The 15,450-nt window shown below is 37.2% G+C and overlaps 1 protein-coding gene across 2 annotated transcripts in view; it reads left to right on the top strand.

The window, feature by feature from the left end:
- The window catches only part of tubgcp3 (tubulin gamma complex associated protein 3), a 22,035-nt gene extending 10,569 nt beyond the window's left edge, over nucleotides 1–11,466 (top strand). The window contains exons 10-24 of one of the 2 annotated variants that reach the window (XM_015386573.1): nucleotides 642–774; nucleotides 870–1,036; nucleotides 3,447–3,557; nucleotides 3,668–3,776; nucleotides 6,522–6,711; nucleotides 6,796–6,931; nucleotides 7,008–7,076; nucleotides 7,157–7,292; nucleotides 8,868–8,956; nucleotides 9,257–9,388; nucleotides 9,478–9,618; nucleotides 10,046–10,162; nucleotides 10,264–10,358; nucleotides 10,572–10,587; nucleotides 10,796–11,466. In XM_015386573.1, the coding sequence (XP_015242059.1) occupies nucleotides 642–774; nucleotides 870–1,036; nucleotides 3,447–3,557; nucleotides 3,668–3,776; nucleotides 6,522–6,711; nucleotides 6,796–6,931; nucleotides 7,008–7,076; nucleotides 7,157–7,292; nucleotides 8,868–8,956; nucleotides 9,257–9,388; nucleotides 9,478–9,618; nucleotides 10,046–10,162; nucleotides 10,264–10,358; nucleotides 10,572–10,587; nucleotides 10,796–10,867 (1,713 nt within the window). In that variant the 3' untranslated portion in view covers nucleotides 10,868–11,466. The remainder of the gene's footprint in view (nucleotides 1–641; nucleotides 775–869; nucleotides 1,037–3,446; nucleotides 3,558–3,667; nucleotides 3,777–6,521; nucleotides 6,712–6,795; nucleotides 6,932–7,007; nucleotides 7,077–7,156; nucleotides 7,293–8,867; nucleotides 8,957–9,256; nucleotides 9,389–9,477; nucleotides 9,619–10,045; nucleotides 10,163–10,263; nucleotides 10,359–10,571; nucleotides 10,588–10,795) is intronic. The other variant, XM_015386574.1, reaches the window with a different exon arrangement.
- The last annotated feature ends 3,984 nt before the right edge of the window (nucleotides 11,467–15,450 follow it).

Here is a 15,450-nt window from a genome sequence, read left to right as displayed (position 1 = left end):
CTGATTGGTTTATTTGGCCCGTCTATCACCAACATAGGCCAATCAACTAACCAGTATTTTCGCCCCTTCCTAAAATTACTTCAACCGAAGGTTTCCAGATGGATATGCGGAGCAAATCCATCTGGCGGAGTCGGGTTAAGAAGTCCTGTCCTGCCGGAAGGACACAGAAGTCAGGGATAGGATCCTGCAGCCATGTTTCAGTAACACACAATACCCCATTTGTAATATTCTGGCTGGGTTTGTAGTTCTTCTAACTTGTTTCCTAAAAATCTGACATTACCCATAATGACTGATAAAAGATATGGCTTGAATTTCCTCCTCCTCTCTCTTCTCCTTGCTCCCACCCTGCATTCTCTCCACCTTTTTTTTTTTTTTTCTTAAGAAGTAGTTCAGCTTTTAAGATGTAAATAATCTGCTCTGTTAGAAAACGACAACTTGATATGGTTGCTATGGCTAGCAAATGTACCAAAATAAAAAAGATATTGACAAAAATTATTACCATAGGTAAAAAAAAAAGGAAACCTTTTGATCCACAAACAGGCACACAATAAAAAAAAAATATATATTAGAATAACATAATTCTAGATTCAAAGGGTATAATCTGAGAAAAATCAGTTAGTTACATTTTGTGCGTCCTTTAGTTGCAGGTGGAGGATGAGCAGGGTGTGAACATGTGCACAGAGAGCAGCTTAACCTTGAGAAGGCTTCTGGTCTGGATGTACGACCCAAAGGTGCGACTGAAAACGCTGGCTGCCCTCGTCGACTTCTGCCAAGGTGGGTCAGATTCCTACTTCACTTTATATGGTCATGTAATTTTATGTTAACACATCTGTTGCACAGAGTCTGACCTGATCTTTGCATCTCTGCAGGTCGTAAAGGAGGCGAACTGGCCTCTGCGGTTCATGCCTACGGGAAGACAGGAGACCCGCAGATGAGAGCGCTGGTCCAGCACATCCTCAGCCTGGTGTCTCACCCCATCCTCAACTTCCTCTACAGATGGATATATGATGGCGAGTTAGAGGACACTTACCACGAGGTGCATTCATTTCCTGTTTAGTGCTAATCTGATCAGTATATGAAACGCTTGCCTAAACGCCATGCTTTACGAAGCAGCTAAAGGCTGGCCTTCCTGAGATCTTTAGGAAGAAAAACTCATTAAGAGTTGATTCGTTATATCTGGGACATTGTTCTCTTCTGATGTTCTGACGTTTGACCCCAATGAAGGAAACCATTAGTGAAATGGGGAGGGGGAAGAAAGAAGAGAGCAATAGACCTGCCTCTTAAATGAGAACTGATGAGAGCAGCTTAATGGAGACCACCATGATGGATCCCTCTCCTCTACTTTCCATTGCCTTTTCACCCCCACTCCTCCCATCTCACACTGTATTTATGAGTTCAGCATGATCTGTTAGACTGGACTGGATTTAAGTGCTGTGTTTAAGACTACCCAAATTAAATTATTAAACCTTTCAAGGAGTAAAATCACCCAGGAGGCCTCACACCGACACCACATGGAAAGAGCTTCAGGGATGGCTTGGAAGATATTCAAAACAGAACAATGCATTTTAGTTAAAAAAAAATAAAATTCAGGTTTATTTTGCAAGCATCTTAACCAGTTTCAGTCCAATAAAATGACACATTTAAATAAAAACCTCTTGCTTGTGCTAAGAGAATCAAATTTCAGCCTAGGTTTTATATTTTGACGCCCTGTAGATTAGCTCACTAGACATTTCATGACTTTTTAAGGTAAATATCCAATTTTGAAAGCACTAAAGCCCAAAAAAACAAGAAAAACTAATCAGATCACAGTGGACTATAATTAAACAAAATGTTTCTCCAGTTGTATACATAAAACTTATAAGATTGATTTTAGTCTGCGAGTATTTGGGGGAGCAGATTATGTTAATCACCTTAAATGTGTTATTTAAAGATACATTATCTGAGTTTTTACTAATAAATGTCTTTATACAGGATTTCTGCGGGTTATTAAAAATCATTAAAAGTCATTCAATTATAATTTTTGAAATTAAGGCCTTAATTGGCATTAAAATTCATTCAATCTGATTATCGTGGCATTTAAAATACTATATATAAAAAAAACATTAATAAAAACAATTTTGTCAGATATAATTATATTGCGATATTTTTGCACAGAACTGTCTCTGGTTGATCGTAAAGCCGAACGTTCGGAAAAAAAGCTCGAGGCGGAGAAAAAGCTAGAGAATTGGAAAATGCAAATTTCAATAAAAGTGACTGGAAGACGAAGAATTTGGGACATGGCTGCAGCCTGTCCATCGTAAAGACGACAAAAGATTTTGCCGTATTTATATGAGAGTCATGGGTGATTGTTGATGGCATTGAAATTATTTATAAGAGCATTAAAAAGCATTAAATAAGAGTTACTCATTCTTGTATAAACCCTGTTATAATAGGCTAGGGCTAAAACAATGAATCGGATTAATTGTGATTAAATTATTACTGAAATAATCGTCAACTAATTTAGAAATCAGTTAATCGTTAAATGGAGTATAGAGACTGTAAAACATGCCTTTAGCTGACAGAGAAACCCACTTAGAGCAGTAATTATATCAAAATTATGACAAAATATATGAACATTGTGTATTTTAGAAAAATATTCATCGGTCAATATGCTCTATCCAGAACTCCTCAAGTGGAAAAGTTTTAGTTCCACCTGGTTTAATTAAGTAAAAAGTCTTTAAGGAAGCTTTGGCTTTCAGATTATTAATTCATCAATCAAAAAAATATCGAGACCTGCAGCCCTGTTGTCTTTTTTTCTTTTATGCTTTATGACTAAAACATGGTTTTTAGCAGACTGACACCTCGGTGATTCAATGAATCCATAAGCTTGTACCCTTTTTACCCTGAATTTTACTTTTGGGTCAGAAGTTCCTACGCTGAACTGTGGATGTGACGTTAAGCACGTCCATGTTAAATGGGTCTTACCTAGCTAACAAAGCGTTATATTCAAGATGGATTTTGTGGACACGGAAAGCGGCCAGCATCCAGCTCAACTGGGACATCAATGGCACCTCCATTTATGGTGAAAGAGTACAAATAAAAGGTTTTAAAAAAAAAAAAGAAGTAGAGGTTTCAGGATAAATGAAAATTAAAGCCACACCTTTGCAATTTTGTTTAGCTATTAAAAAACCCAGCTCAGAATGAGATTTTGTTTTCCTTTCAGTCTATTAGCAATGTGCAGGATATTGTTTTGCTATATCAAAAACAAATAACAAAATTATTATGTAATAAAAACTTCAAAGGGGCTTTTGCAGGATATAGTTTAAAGGGGCTCTCTGGTGGGTAGATAATGTTTTAATGTGTGCTAATGTAAAATATATATATGTCTTTTTTGGACATGTTAAACAAAAAAAAACAACAAAAAAATTGTTTCTGTCTTTTTAAGGCTTTTGTTTTTGTTTTTTCAGTTCTTTGTAGCATCAGACCCCAATGTCAAAACTGATCGCCTATGGCATGACAAGTACTCCCTCAGGAAGTCAATGATCCCCTCGTTCATCACCATGGACCAGGCTCGTAAGGTAAACACGCATTACGGATGGGACTGACTGGTCTCTATGACGAGGACATGGCACTATGGAAACAGCGGAGATGCTTCACAGCTGATCATTTTCTTCATTTGTCTCTTTAGGTTCTGCTGATTGGCAAATCTATCAACTTTCTGCATCAGGTTTGTCACGACAGAACGCCGCCGGGCAAAATCACACCAGCGTCCAAACCTGCCGACACGCCGAAAGATGGTAAGTTCTCCCTATTGCTTGGATTCATTCTACTGTTTCTCTTTTATGTAGTTTTTAAATAAAAAAAATTAAGATAACCTTAGTATCAAAAGATTTAAAAAGATATATTGGTGTATTAACGGAAAAGAGCTGGTCCGATGCAAAAAAAATGATTACCCCCCTCTGGTTGAATCAGGCCTGATTGCTGCCTGGACTTTAGAATCACGAAATCACCTAAACAAAACCCCTCTGACAACACGAAGTAGGCTAAAAGATTCCCAAAACAACACATTCCCCAACCTAGAGACCTTTCAGAACAGACAAGGAAACAAAGTCATTGACACTTAATGGTTGGGGAATCCACTGAACCACATTGATAACCATAATCACAAATGGAGAAAATCTATAAGACTGGCAAACCTTCCATTTTCGGACTATAAGCCGCACCTGAATATAAGCCGCAGAAGCTAAATTGCATGATTTGTACATGTACATGCCGCACTACAAGACTGACTATAAGCCGCAGGTTTTTTATGTTTAATTACCATATGGTTCGTGCACAGAGAGGAATGTCTGTTTGGGGAAGCTCCTATTTATAAACATTTCAACACAATTAAATTGAGACAATTCTTCCTGTTGGCGTCTCCAACGTCTCACCATTAACTTGTTGATTCCAAGGTTACGTGCAGCGGTTCTATTTCCTTCGTTTACTGCCAAATTGACTGCCTTTAACTTAAAAGCTGCATCATATGCATTTCAACGTTTGTTTACCATAATGAGGGTGTGACACAGACTGTCTTGCGCTCGCAATTTCCGTCTTTCTTGGAGACCGCTTCCCAAGGATGTCCGCATTCCTGCGCATGCGGCTACCTGTGTGTTGAAGCAAATGTGACGTCAACATGGTGGATGGTAATATCCATAGATTTAGGTACCGTATTACCCTAGTGGCCGTTAGCTGTAAAAGTCCATAGATAAGCCGCATTGCTATATAAGCGCAAGGTCGAAAAATGGTCGAAAATGGGGGAAATGTCGCGGCTTATAGTCCGAAAATTACGGTAGTTAAGTTAAACGTTTTGTAAATTGTACATCTGATGTTAAAAGAACAAATTGGAAATGGACGACATCTACCCACCAGTCCCTTTGAGCTCGGTTGGGTATTGCTGCTGGCTATAATCTGGAGATTACTGAAAAGTTTACTTGGCTAAAAAACAAGAGGAAAGATTTTGAAGTTTCCTAGTCTTTTTTAAGGCTCTTAATATTTTAGTTATTGAGTTTAGAGTCTGATTCTTCATAGTGATGTAAAATCTAGATCCAGACTTAGCTGGATGATGGATTGCACTGCCAAGGAAAACACATCCAGTTATCAGGTTTGGTGAAAAATGTTTTCATAACATAGCTACAGGTTAGGATGGATAGCCTTTTTTATCACTCTTTAAATGTAATTTAAAAACATAATTGTTTAACATTAAACTTGCTATAAAATATTTAAGTGCAACTATAGGAAAAAAGGGTAAGTAAGGTAAGGGAATAAATAGTTTTCCACAGCGCTGTAAATATTGAACTCAGCCCTCTGTGTTATTGTTGATTGAGGCGTGCTAATGACATCAGTGTCCACTCTGTATTGACGGCTTTATTGACAAATGTTAGCAGACTGGCAGGGATCGATGCTCTTACCGCTCACCGGCCTCGTCCTTCTGACTGCAGAGACCAGAAAGTTATACTTAGAGCATAATTCATTGATTCAGACGGTAGGATTTAGTCTGATCTGTAGCTCGTACTGTGTAAAATGAAGGGCATTAGACATTAAGCTTTAGATCGGGAAAATTGTCATCTTTAACTAGAAACCCAGTCAAAAGTATTACCTTTTGTTTTGGACTTCCTTTAGAAGTCCATCCCAATGTTCCATTCCACTCCAAAGCATTTAATAATCTACTGGCTGTCTGGCTAAAGGATAAACGTTAACACAACAGGGTTTTATCTTTGACCTGCTAATAGCCGATAAAGGTTCACCTTCCCTTCTCAGTATTAAAAAGCATTGATTACCAAAACCATCTTAAAAAGAAGAAGTTAAAATAAATAATTGATTTTAAATTAATCTTTTTCTGAACCTGTCTCAAGTCCTTCCATCCTCACAGCCCCCTGTGATGTTCCTCAGGGATTACATGTTGGATCACTATAGTTCAAGGTGTACCTGCTTTACTTTGCCATCTCTTCACTTATAAACAAACAAATTACCATGAAAATAAAGGATGGTTCTAGTTATAAACTTTGACTGAACTTGAAATTCTATCACCAACAATGGTTTTTATGGGCAGAGAAAATTCCTAACATTTGTATTTCCTTCCTTATGTCACTGCCTTTTCCCTCATAATGTTTTTCACTTTTTCTTTCCTGTTCTTTTTACTTGTTTCTCCCTTTCTTCTTGTTTAGTTCTCCCTTTCCTTATTTCATTCTTCATTAGTTTTTCCATGCTTAGTCTTCCTTCCTCCATTATCACGGATTCCTGATTTCTCTGCTTCACAAAGACCCAAGGGCTCCACAAACAGACATTTTAAAAAGGAGTTTAGACCCTTTAAGAATAAATAGTTGGATCCACGATGCTTTTAAGGCTTGATTGTTTGTGGGCCAGCATTATCTCACTAGTTTGTCAATACTTTAGCACTTTAAAACCTCCTATAATATAGCTTTTATACATAAATAAGTATGATACTGTTGTTTTCTATTTAATAGTCAAAGAATTGACTCATTGTCTCTGCCCTCCTGTAGCTGCAGAACTGCTGTCTGACCTGGAAGGAGCTTTTCAGGAGAAAATCGATGCGGCCTACTTCGACACCAGCAAGTACCTGCTGGACGTCCTCAACCGTAACTACCTGCTGTTGGAGCACCTGCAGGCCATGAGGAGATACCTGCTGCTGGGCCAGGGAGACTTCATCAGACACCTCATGGATCTGCTAAAGTTAGACTTTTTTTAGCATTCTGTAATGGTTGAACTGTTTTAATCTGAAGCTTGGATGTTAAATGTAATCGTTGCTGTTCTCAGACCCGAGCTTGCCCGTCCTGCTACTACGTTATACCAACATAACCTAACTGGTATCTTAGAGACGGCAGTCAGGGCCACCAACGCTCAGTTTGACAATGCAGAGATCCTAAAGAGGCTTGATGTTCGCCTCCTGGAGGTACTACAGGCATATAGACATGAGTTTTCCCATCAGAAGACAGAACAGTCTTTAAATTCCTGATGTTTGCCTTCAGGTTTCTCCTGGGGACACAGGCTGGGATGTCTTCAGTCTTGATTACCATGTTGATGGACCCATTGCAACAGTAACACCCATCAGATCTTCTTAAAAAATTTATTTCTGATAACATATCAACACCTTTATAAAAATATGTATCTCCCCCAGGTGTTTACCAGAGAGTGTATGGGTCACTACCTCCGTGTGTTTAACTTCCTGTGGAGGGCCAAGAGAATGGAGTACACACTGACAGACATCTGGAAGGGACAGATGTGTAACGCCAAGCTGCTCAAAACAATGCCAGGTACGTGGAGATCAGGGTACCGTCCTGCTTAAATGGTCTAAACAAAGCTAACCATAAGGAAAGTGACACATTACCTCAAATACAATGAAAAATACAGTATAAATTCTATAGAAAAAAGCACAAAATAGTTCATTTATATTAAATTGTTAAATATATTTTCCTTCCTCTTCACAAAAAACAGTAAAGTGAATTTTGTGTTTGTAACCTGACCAAATGTAAAAATGTTTCAGCAGTTTGAAGCGTAGATAAAGGTGCTTTAGTGACTCAGTTCAATTCAGATAGATCTCATTGAGATGAAAAAAATATATTTTTTTTAGCGAGATTTGGCCAAGAATGGCAAAGGGACACACCTTACAAAATGCAGACATAAGAAATAAAAGGAGAAATGAAAATGGCTCTTAAACATTTTGAATATGAAGTTGATTCTTTTACATTATTAGAAAAAGCTCAGATGGGGGTTTTCATTTATTAGATAAATATATCCATTTAGATTTATTTTTATTTTTGTTTTTAATTCATTTAAGGCATCTGGGGATATACTGTTTTAGTCTATGTAGGTTCTCATCCACTGGTATTGATGATACAGCTAATAAAACGGGTCACACACCATTAAAACCATGAAGAAATAGAAAAGCACTCAGACAGCACAGACCTCAGTCCAAGCAGCAAATGTTGCCTCATATTCTGACTTATAGATAAAACTCACACATGATCTGGACCCTTATCAAATTTTAATGAATTGTTTCTTGGCATGAGGCGCACCTTTGGTAACAATTTCCTTAAAATCCTTTCATAAGTTTATAAATACGACACAGCATGAGTCTGCAGGCTCCCACCTCCTTCATTCACTGCTTTCTTATTTGATCAGATCTCGTAACTCCAAGCGAGGCATGGCTCACCTTTCCTGTGTTTTTGTCTTCAGTATAAAACTTCTGAGCGTTTTTGAGTCCGATGCTGAAGCTCTCAGTAGTCACTGCTGCCACTCTCTGGTTTCAGGGGGAATTGCTTGTTCTGCCAAATAATGTTGAGGAATCCTTTGAAAAAAATCCTTGATAATGATTATGATGTGGATCATCACTCAAAATTAAATGGATTGTTCATCAGACTGGGGTGCACTGTTGGTAAAAAATTTAATTAATTTTATTTTATTATCCTATATGTAGATGGAGAGACAAACGGAAAAACATAACCACCTTGGTGGAGGTAAAAGTGTTTAAATAAGACATGATGGACCTACAAAATGACATGTTTTTCTTTAAGTAAAACAAAATAGTTCTGATTCACTATTTTGTTAAAAAAAAAAAAAAAAAAAAAAAGTTTTACCCAATAGAGTGGCTGGTAAGTTTAAAGCTAATCTGAAAATTTAATAAAAAAAATTTCATCCTATGATAATTGAGTACCGGTAAACAAATAAAGAAAACGAAGTCATCTGCATACAGTTTGATACAGCTTTAGACTAGGTGTTTTTTTATGTAACTTTTCTAAACCTGTACACATATTACCTTTGTTTCGACTTCTTATAATGTTGTTTTTAGTTTTGTAATATTTACGTACCCCATTCTCCTTGCCTTGCAGAGCTATCTGGTGTGCTGCACCAATGTCACATCCTGGCCTCTGAAATGGTTCACTTCATCCACCAAATGCAGTACTACATCACCTTCGAGGTTAGACCATTACCAGGGCTGGAAGACAGCAAAACAGCAATTACAGAATAAATATATTGTTCTTTTTTTTTTTTTTTTACCAGTAATAGCTTAGTATGATTAATAATAGCCAGGGTGATGTTTTAAAATTACTTGTGATTTTTTTTAGTTCCCACATTCTATTAAGTTTGTATTCCTTATAAGTTCATAAGTTATACCGAGTCTGCATGTAGAAGGATTTATAGAAACATCCATTGTGTCATGTTTGATTGTCCAATACTACTCCCAGAAGCAACTACTGATCTTTGTCTGTGTGCATAGGTGCTGGAGTGCCTGTGGGACGAGCTGTGGAACAAACTGCAGCAGGCCCAGGACCTCGACCACATCATCGCCGCCCACGACGTCTTCCTGGACACCATCATCTCCAGATGTCTGCTGGACAATAACAGCAGGGTGACACAGCATCTTCTATTCTTGTTTGATATAGTCCCGCCTTCCCTTTGATTCTCTTGACTCAGTTCTGCTTTTATCTCTCCGTCTAGTCCCTTTTGAACCAACTGAGGGCCATATTTGACCAAATTATCGAGTTTCAAAATGCCCAGGACTCTCTTTACCGTTCAGCTCTGGAGGAGCTCGCCCTGCGGCTACAGTTTGAGGAAAAGAAGCAGCAGAGGGAAGAGGAGGTAAATATAAAATAAAAAACACTGGTGTGCAGTTTTTTATTTCTTTATTTGATCAGGGACAATGCACAAAATCACATTAGTCTAAGAAAGATGATGTGTCAAGATGTGCCATGTGAAGATGCCATGTTATAGCAAAAATGCTAATTTCGACCTGCAATCCCTGGACAGGTTGTTGTTTTACTTAGAAAAACTCATAAAATAAATACTGAATAATACATATAAGCGTCAATTTATTCACATAGGCATCATAAAGGTCACAAAGGCATTCTCAATATGCAGCCTTAGAATGGCCTAGTCAGTCTAGACATTTTTTCCCCCAAAAAAGCTACACTGCAAACACAGATTTTTGTTTCAAGGGTATAAAAAAACTTTTTTGTTGCATGACAGTATCCTGTCAGAACCAGTGTCCGTCTGTCTCCTGATTCAGGGTGAGTGGGGAGTAACCGCAGAGCAGGAGGCAGCCGAAAAAAGGAGGATTCAGGAATTCCAGGAAACCATACCAAAGATGCAATCCGAGCTTCGAATCCTCACCCACTTCTACCAGGTAGCTTCCTGTTATTCCCTTCGCAGATTTGATCACACGCTCAGTTCAATCGGAGGCTGACACGATTCTCCTGCTTCCACCTTCACCGCTCCTTCTCTCAGAGCATCGTCCAGCAGTTCCTCGTGTTGCTGATGACAAGTCCGGATGAGAGTCTCCGCTTCCTCAGTTTCAGACTGGACTTCAACGAGCACTACAGGTTTCTCTCCCAAAACTATTCATCTTTTTTTGCATTCTGTTTGCGGATAAAACATTTTTCTTTTAAACTTCTCATCGTTTTTTGAAAGCAGTTATTTGAGATAAAGTTGCACAACACCCTAGGGAGCAAGGAGTATGGTAAATTTGTTTAACACCATATTTTTTTTTATTTCAACTGTTTGTTTTTTTTTCTTTTTTTTTAACCGACCAACAGAGGAACCAGGAGTCAGGTGAGCGTGAAGGGCTCATAGAGCAAAAGCAGGACACTTTAGGTAGATTTTGTTTCCTTTGGAGAAAATACAACCCCCTAAACAGACCAAATAAAAAGAGTAAATTGGTTGATAAGGTTACAAATTATGTTAAAGAGTTGTGTGTTTTTTATTTCAATGTTTTTTGGCTCCTAATCTGCTTTTAAAAATGTTATTACATTTCTAACAGGGCCAGAGAGCCAAGGCTGCGAGCTTCACTGGGCACCACCAGAGGGCGACGTGTGTCAAACATCTGACATGACTGAGGCAGCCCAGGCGGACGACGCACTAAGTGCCACCTTACACCGTCGGAGAAGCCTGCTCCACTTGTATTCCATGAAAATAATAGCGTCCAGGAATAAAAGGATCTTTGTGTGACATGAGGACAAAAAGAATCGAGAACTGCGACTTATCCAGATGAGTGTGAGGAGATGGATGGTGCAGCCATCAGACTGAGCTCTCCAGGTCATCTTACACGGCATGCCTTATTAAGGAGGGAACATCTCTCAGCGTGGTCGCAGAGTTCCGTCCCAATTCATTTGTACATAGTGTATGCAAAAATGTATGTGTTGAAACTTCTCTGCACATCAACGTGTGGCTTTCTGTCTTCCCACTAGAAGGCGATCCTTATGAATCCGAGATGCATTTCTTTTCCATTTTGTTTTTAATAGAAGTTGATAAAACAATACGTTCTATTATCTGTTAGTTCTGTTGCTCAGTAGCTAGGTCTTTTTTTTTTTTGACAATATCTGTCAGTTAGGCAGACGCTAAAGGAACAAAGTGAAAATATTTAATATTTGCTTTCAGGATCCACAACTTTGTCGAACAGCGTTTTTAAAGGGAAAATTGTATTTTTAGTCGGAAAACAAAAAAAAAAAACCTTTGACACAGAAGTCCCAATTAAACGTTCTGTTGTATTTTTTTAATCCTTTAAGAATGCACTTTTCTGACCCAAAATGCCTTTTTAGTCATAGATGCAAAAACAGGAATTCTATATGTGGTATTTTTAACACCACAAAGGACAAATTTCCCCCCCAACCCACCAAAAAACTGCTAATTTTCACCCAGGATTATGCTAATGTTGAAATCTTGATTTGATTAGAAGTAAAAGGAACCCAAATCTGGGGAAGGAGGACACAGCTGTATAGGCTTCAGCTAGGAAAGAAAGCTTAAGCCAGGGAGTCAACAGCCAGACCATGAGACATTAAAGCTGTTGCTAGTGAGCTCAAACATCTGTTAATGGTTGCAGATTGTGTTAAATGAGTTATAACTCCCTCCGATCCTCCTGATTGTAGTGTTTTGTTGGTTTTTTTTTGCTAAAAAAATATATTTCATCTGAACCAAATCAATAGAATGAGCCATTTCTAGCGTTGTCTTGAAGCAAATTAAGGTCCTTGTTTATGTATCACACATAATATGGGTCGACCCACCTGAGGAGAGAGAGATAATTAATGGCATGACGGATGGTGTTCTCAGATAATGTTTGACAGCCGTGTGCTGCTCCATTACCAATACAGTTTGGAGAAACTGATGAGCTGAAAAAACAGTTATGAGAGTAAGAATAGGTTTAGTTTGACACCTTTTATAGGTAAAAGCACCCTCAGCATAGAGTGTTTTTAAATTCTTAATAAAAACATCTAAATCTTAACAATTAGTGAAATATGCTGCAGATTTAGCCGTCACTATTGCTATCTGACATTATTTAACGCATCAAACTCCAAGTTTGTAATACTGAGCAAAATTCTTGGCTGTCACCCTTAAATTTGGCCCTTGAAATAAACTATTATGGGTGTATGAGCTAAACCATAATTAGAGTTTATTTTACTGCCATTGTTAATAATCATACAGCAACTTGATCCACCCTCAGTTTTATTAGGGGCACAATTAGTCCATCCAAGTATTCAACTTCATTTTAATAACAATAGTTAATATTCTTTGATGAAATAAGGCTTATTGAGGTGTTTAACTTGATTTTGCTTTTAACATATAACAGTACATTTCCCTTATTTATGGGTTAAAATAAAATATGACCATCAAAACAACAAAAACCTCACTTTTTTCAAAACGAACTACAGGAACTGTATCATTTTAAAAGTGTACATATTTCAACATAAATATTCATGTCTGAATAATCATCTGTCAGAAATGTTTACTTGGAAAGTTTATTTTCTCATAAGTAAATCAGCTGATATATAAATATATAAAAAGTGTATTAAAGTGAGGTTTCCTAAATGTAGACTAATTCATCATTCTTGAATGTAGATCGCAAAGAGTCAAAGCTGCGATCCAACATCAGGGATGGTTTAAAGGCTCCGGTTTCCCTTCAGCATCTGTTTGAAAAGTAATTCAACTGGTGCAAAAACGTACAAAGTGTGTTTTTTGTTTTTTTGGTTTTTTTGGAACGCTGCTGTTCAGTGGCAAATCTTTTACTTCTGCTGCTGGAAAAAACTTAGAGGTTTTGATGAAACTTTTTTTTTCCTTCCATCAGAGCAGGAGGGCCTTGTTCAGGTGCAGATATTGATTCAGGACTGAACCTGGGTCAGGACTTGTGCGCCGTCTGATCCTGTGTAGCCTCTTCCTTGGTTAGCTCATAATGTAAATGTTCTTTAATAAAATGTATTTTTTCTTAACATAAAAGATGTCTATGCATACTTTTTTATGTCCGTTTTTTGTAGCAGTGTTTTGGGATTAGATTTGAGTATATTGCCACCTACTGGCAATAAGGCAGAAGAATCAGAGGGTTTTCTACCCCTTCATTTATAAAACCAAGTAAATTAGGGCTTAAAGCTAAAAAAAAAAAAAAAAGCAAAAATTTAACTTTTCAAAAACAAAAAATATAGATGGGTTGAAAAGTATTTTTAGTTTAGAGAACTTATGGTTTACATAATTACAGGTACGATTGCAGACTCAGGAATGGGTGATAAAATTAAATTATGTGTTTTTGTGTATAAAATTTGTCACTACACACTGTTAGAGGCCCTCAAACACATGATCTACCCTGAAAACAAAATAGGTTTCATTTGTGCACCAGTTAAGATATAACAACCTATAAACCAACAACCGCATTCAAGGTTTTCACATATTTTTACACTCATGCTTTAACTGAACAGTAGAAGGAAAAAAAAGGTTCAGCAGCAAAGTTTCATCATCACATAAAACATTCAATCAGAGTTGGTTGAATATAGCTTGAAAATATTACCCTCTGGGAGGTGAGATTAATAACATATTTGCTGGCATTCTAAAACAGAATCCTTAAAAACTATCCAAATACACGACATCTACAGATAGAACTCCGTAGATGAGCAAAAATTCACTTTTCTTGCTGCCATGTCAGTTTAATGTAAAGGTAATTCTCATAGCTTCTATTTATGGATATAATTTACAGAAAACTAGAGGAAGATATTTGATTGTAATAGAACCAAAATGCATTTAAATCTGCCACACAGACCTAAGAGACATGCCAGCTGCTGCAACGTTCAGAGGCGTAGCCAGAAAAATGTTTTTTAAGGGTGGCCAGGCAAAGTGGATAGGCACCAGAACCAGAACCTCTGGGTCAATCTATACTATTGCAAGAGGAAAATTAACAAGCACAACATCCATATTTTCTAAATATACTTTCCTACAGCCTTTGCTAAAAAATAGACACATATATTTAAACATCCGTGCTTTCTAGATAAGGTATAATGGATACAATTCTTTCAGGTTTGAGTTCTGGGGCAAACGTCTTTTAATTTGTCATTACTTACCTACTTTTATCAACAATTATTCTGCATAAAATTGATATTTACAAGTAGTAATATATACATAAATTCATTATTAAGTTTTTATTAAATAGTTATTTATCTATGATTTCACTGAAGACTAGATGACTTTAAATTCTGTACTAATCATCTCTAATGTTGGTATATTGATGTGCATAATTAACCGCAGTGTTTCTGTTGTCAAGTAATTGTTAGTATGTGAAAAATTAAAATGTTTTGCATATATATATATAGTATTACTGCTGCCACCATATGTATTAAAGGGTAAAAAATGGTAGGGGTGGCCAATGATTAGCTAAGGGTGTCCATGGCCACCCCTACCAAATTTTTACCCTCTTATACAGATGGTGGCAGCAGTAATATTGGCCCCCCCATTTAGCTCCGCCCCTGGCAATGTTTAATTACAGGTCTCCCCTGGTTTAATATAAGATATATCTACAGAATGTATAAAGTAGTTGCATAACAACTAGTTTTTTTTCTCCTGACAGATAATAAACAACATTATTATCTGTCATTTAATAAGATGGGAATGGGAAGAGTGAAATTCTACTATAGTTTTAATAAAAAATAACCATACCGACAACTTCCTCAGGAACGAGCTGACTTTAAATACGCAGCTGAAAAAGATTGGATATGGAAAGATTTTCAAAATAAAACGTGCTCCATATGCTAGACACTTTTTCTTAATTTCAATTTAGGTAAACCCTACCAAGTAAAAAAAAAAAAAAGCAGTCAAAAAGCACAGTTTTTATATTAAAGAAAGAGGACATACCTCTACACTGGAAAAAGCGCACCTGTGGCGCGCCACGGCTTGACTGCGGTACTGACACATGCGCCACCTAGCGTTCAGGAAATATAGCGCAACCAGACCTTAATCAAACAGCTGGTGGCAATAAGTAACTCCACCCTTTTATTTTGACTGCCTTTACAGCTCCCATCAAATGTCTAAGCAAAACAAAGTAAGACTGCAAGTTAAAAAAAATATGTATTTGTGCATTCTATCTATCTATCTATCTATCTATCTATCTATCTATCTATCTATCTATCTATCTATCTATCTATCTATCTATCTATCTATCTATCT

The sequence above is a fragment of the Cyprinodon variegatus genome, unplaced genomic scaffold, assembly GCF_000732505.1.
Source record: "Cyprinodon variegatus isolate N-32 unplaced genomic scaffold, C_variegatus-1.0 Scaffold371, whole genome shotgun sequence".
Classification (NCBI taxonomy): Eukaryota; Metazoa; Chordata; class Actinopteri; order Cyprinodontiformes; family Cyprinodontidae; genus Cyprinodon; species Cyprinodon variegatus.
Note: the sequence above shows the minus strand (reverse complement) of the source record. Positions and strands in the feature narration are given on the sequence as shown.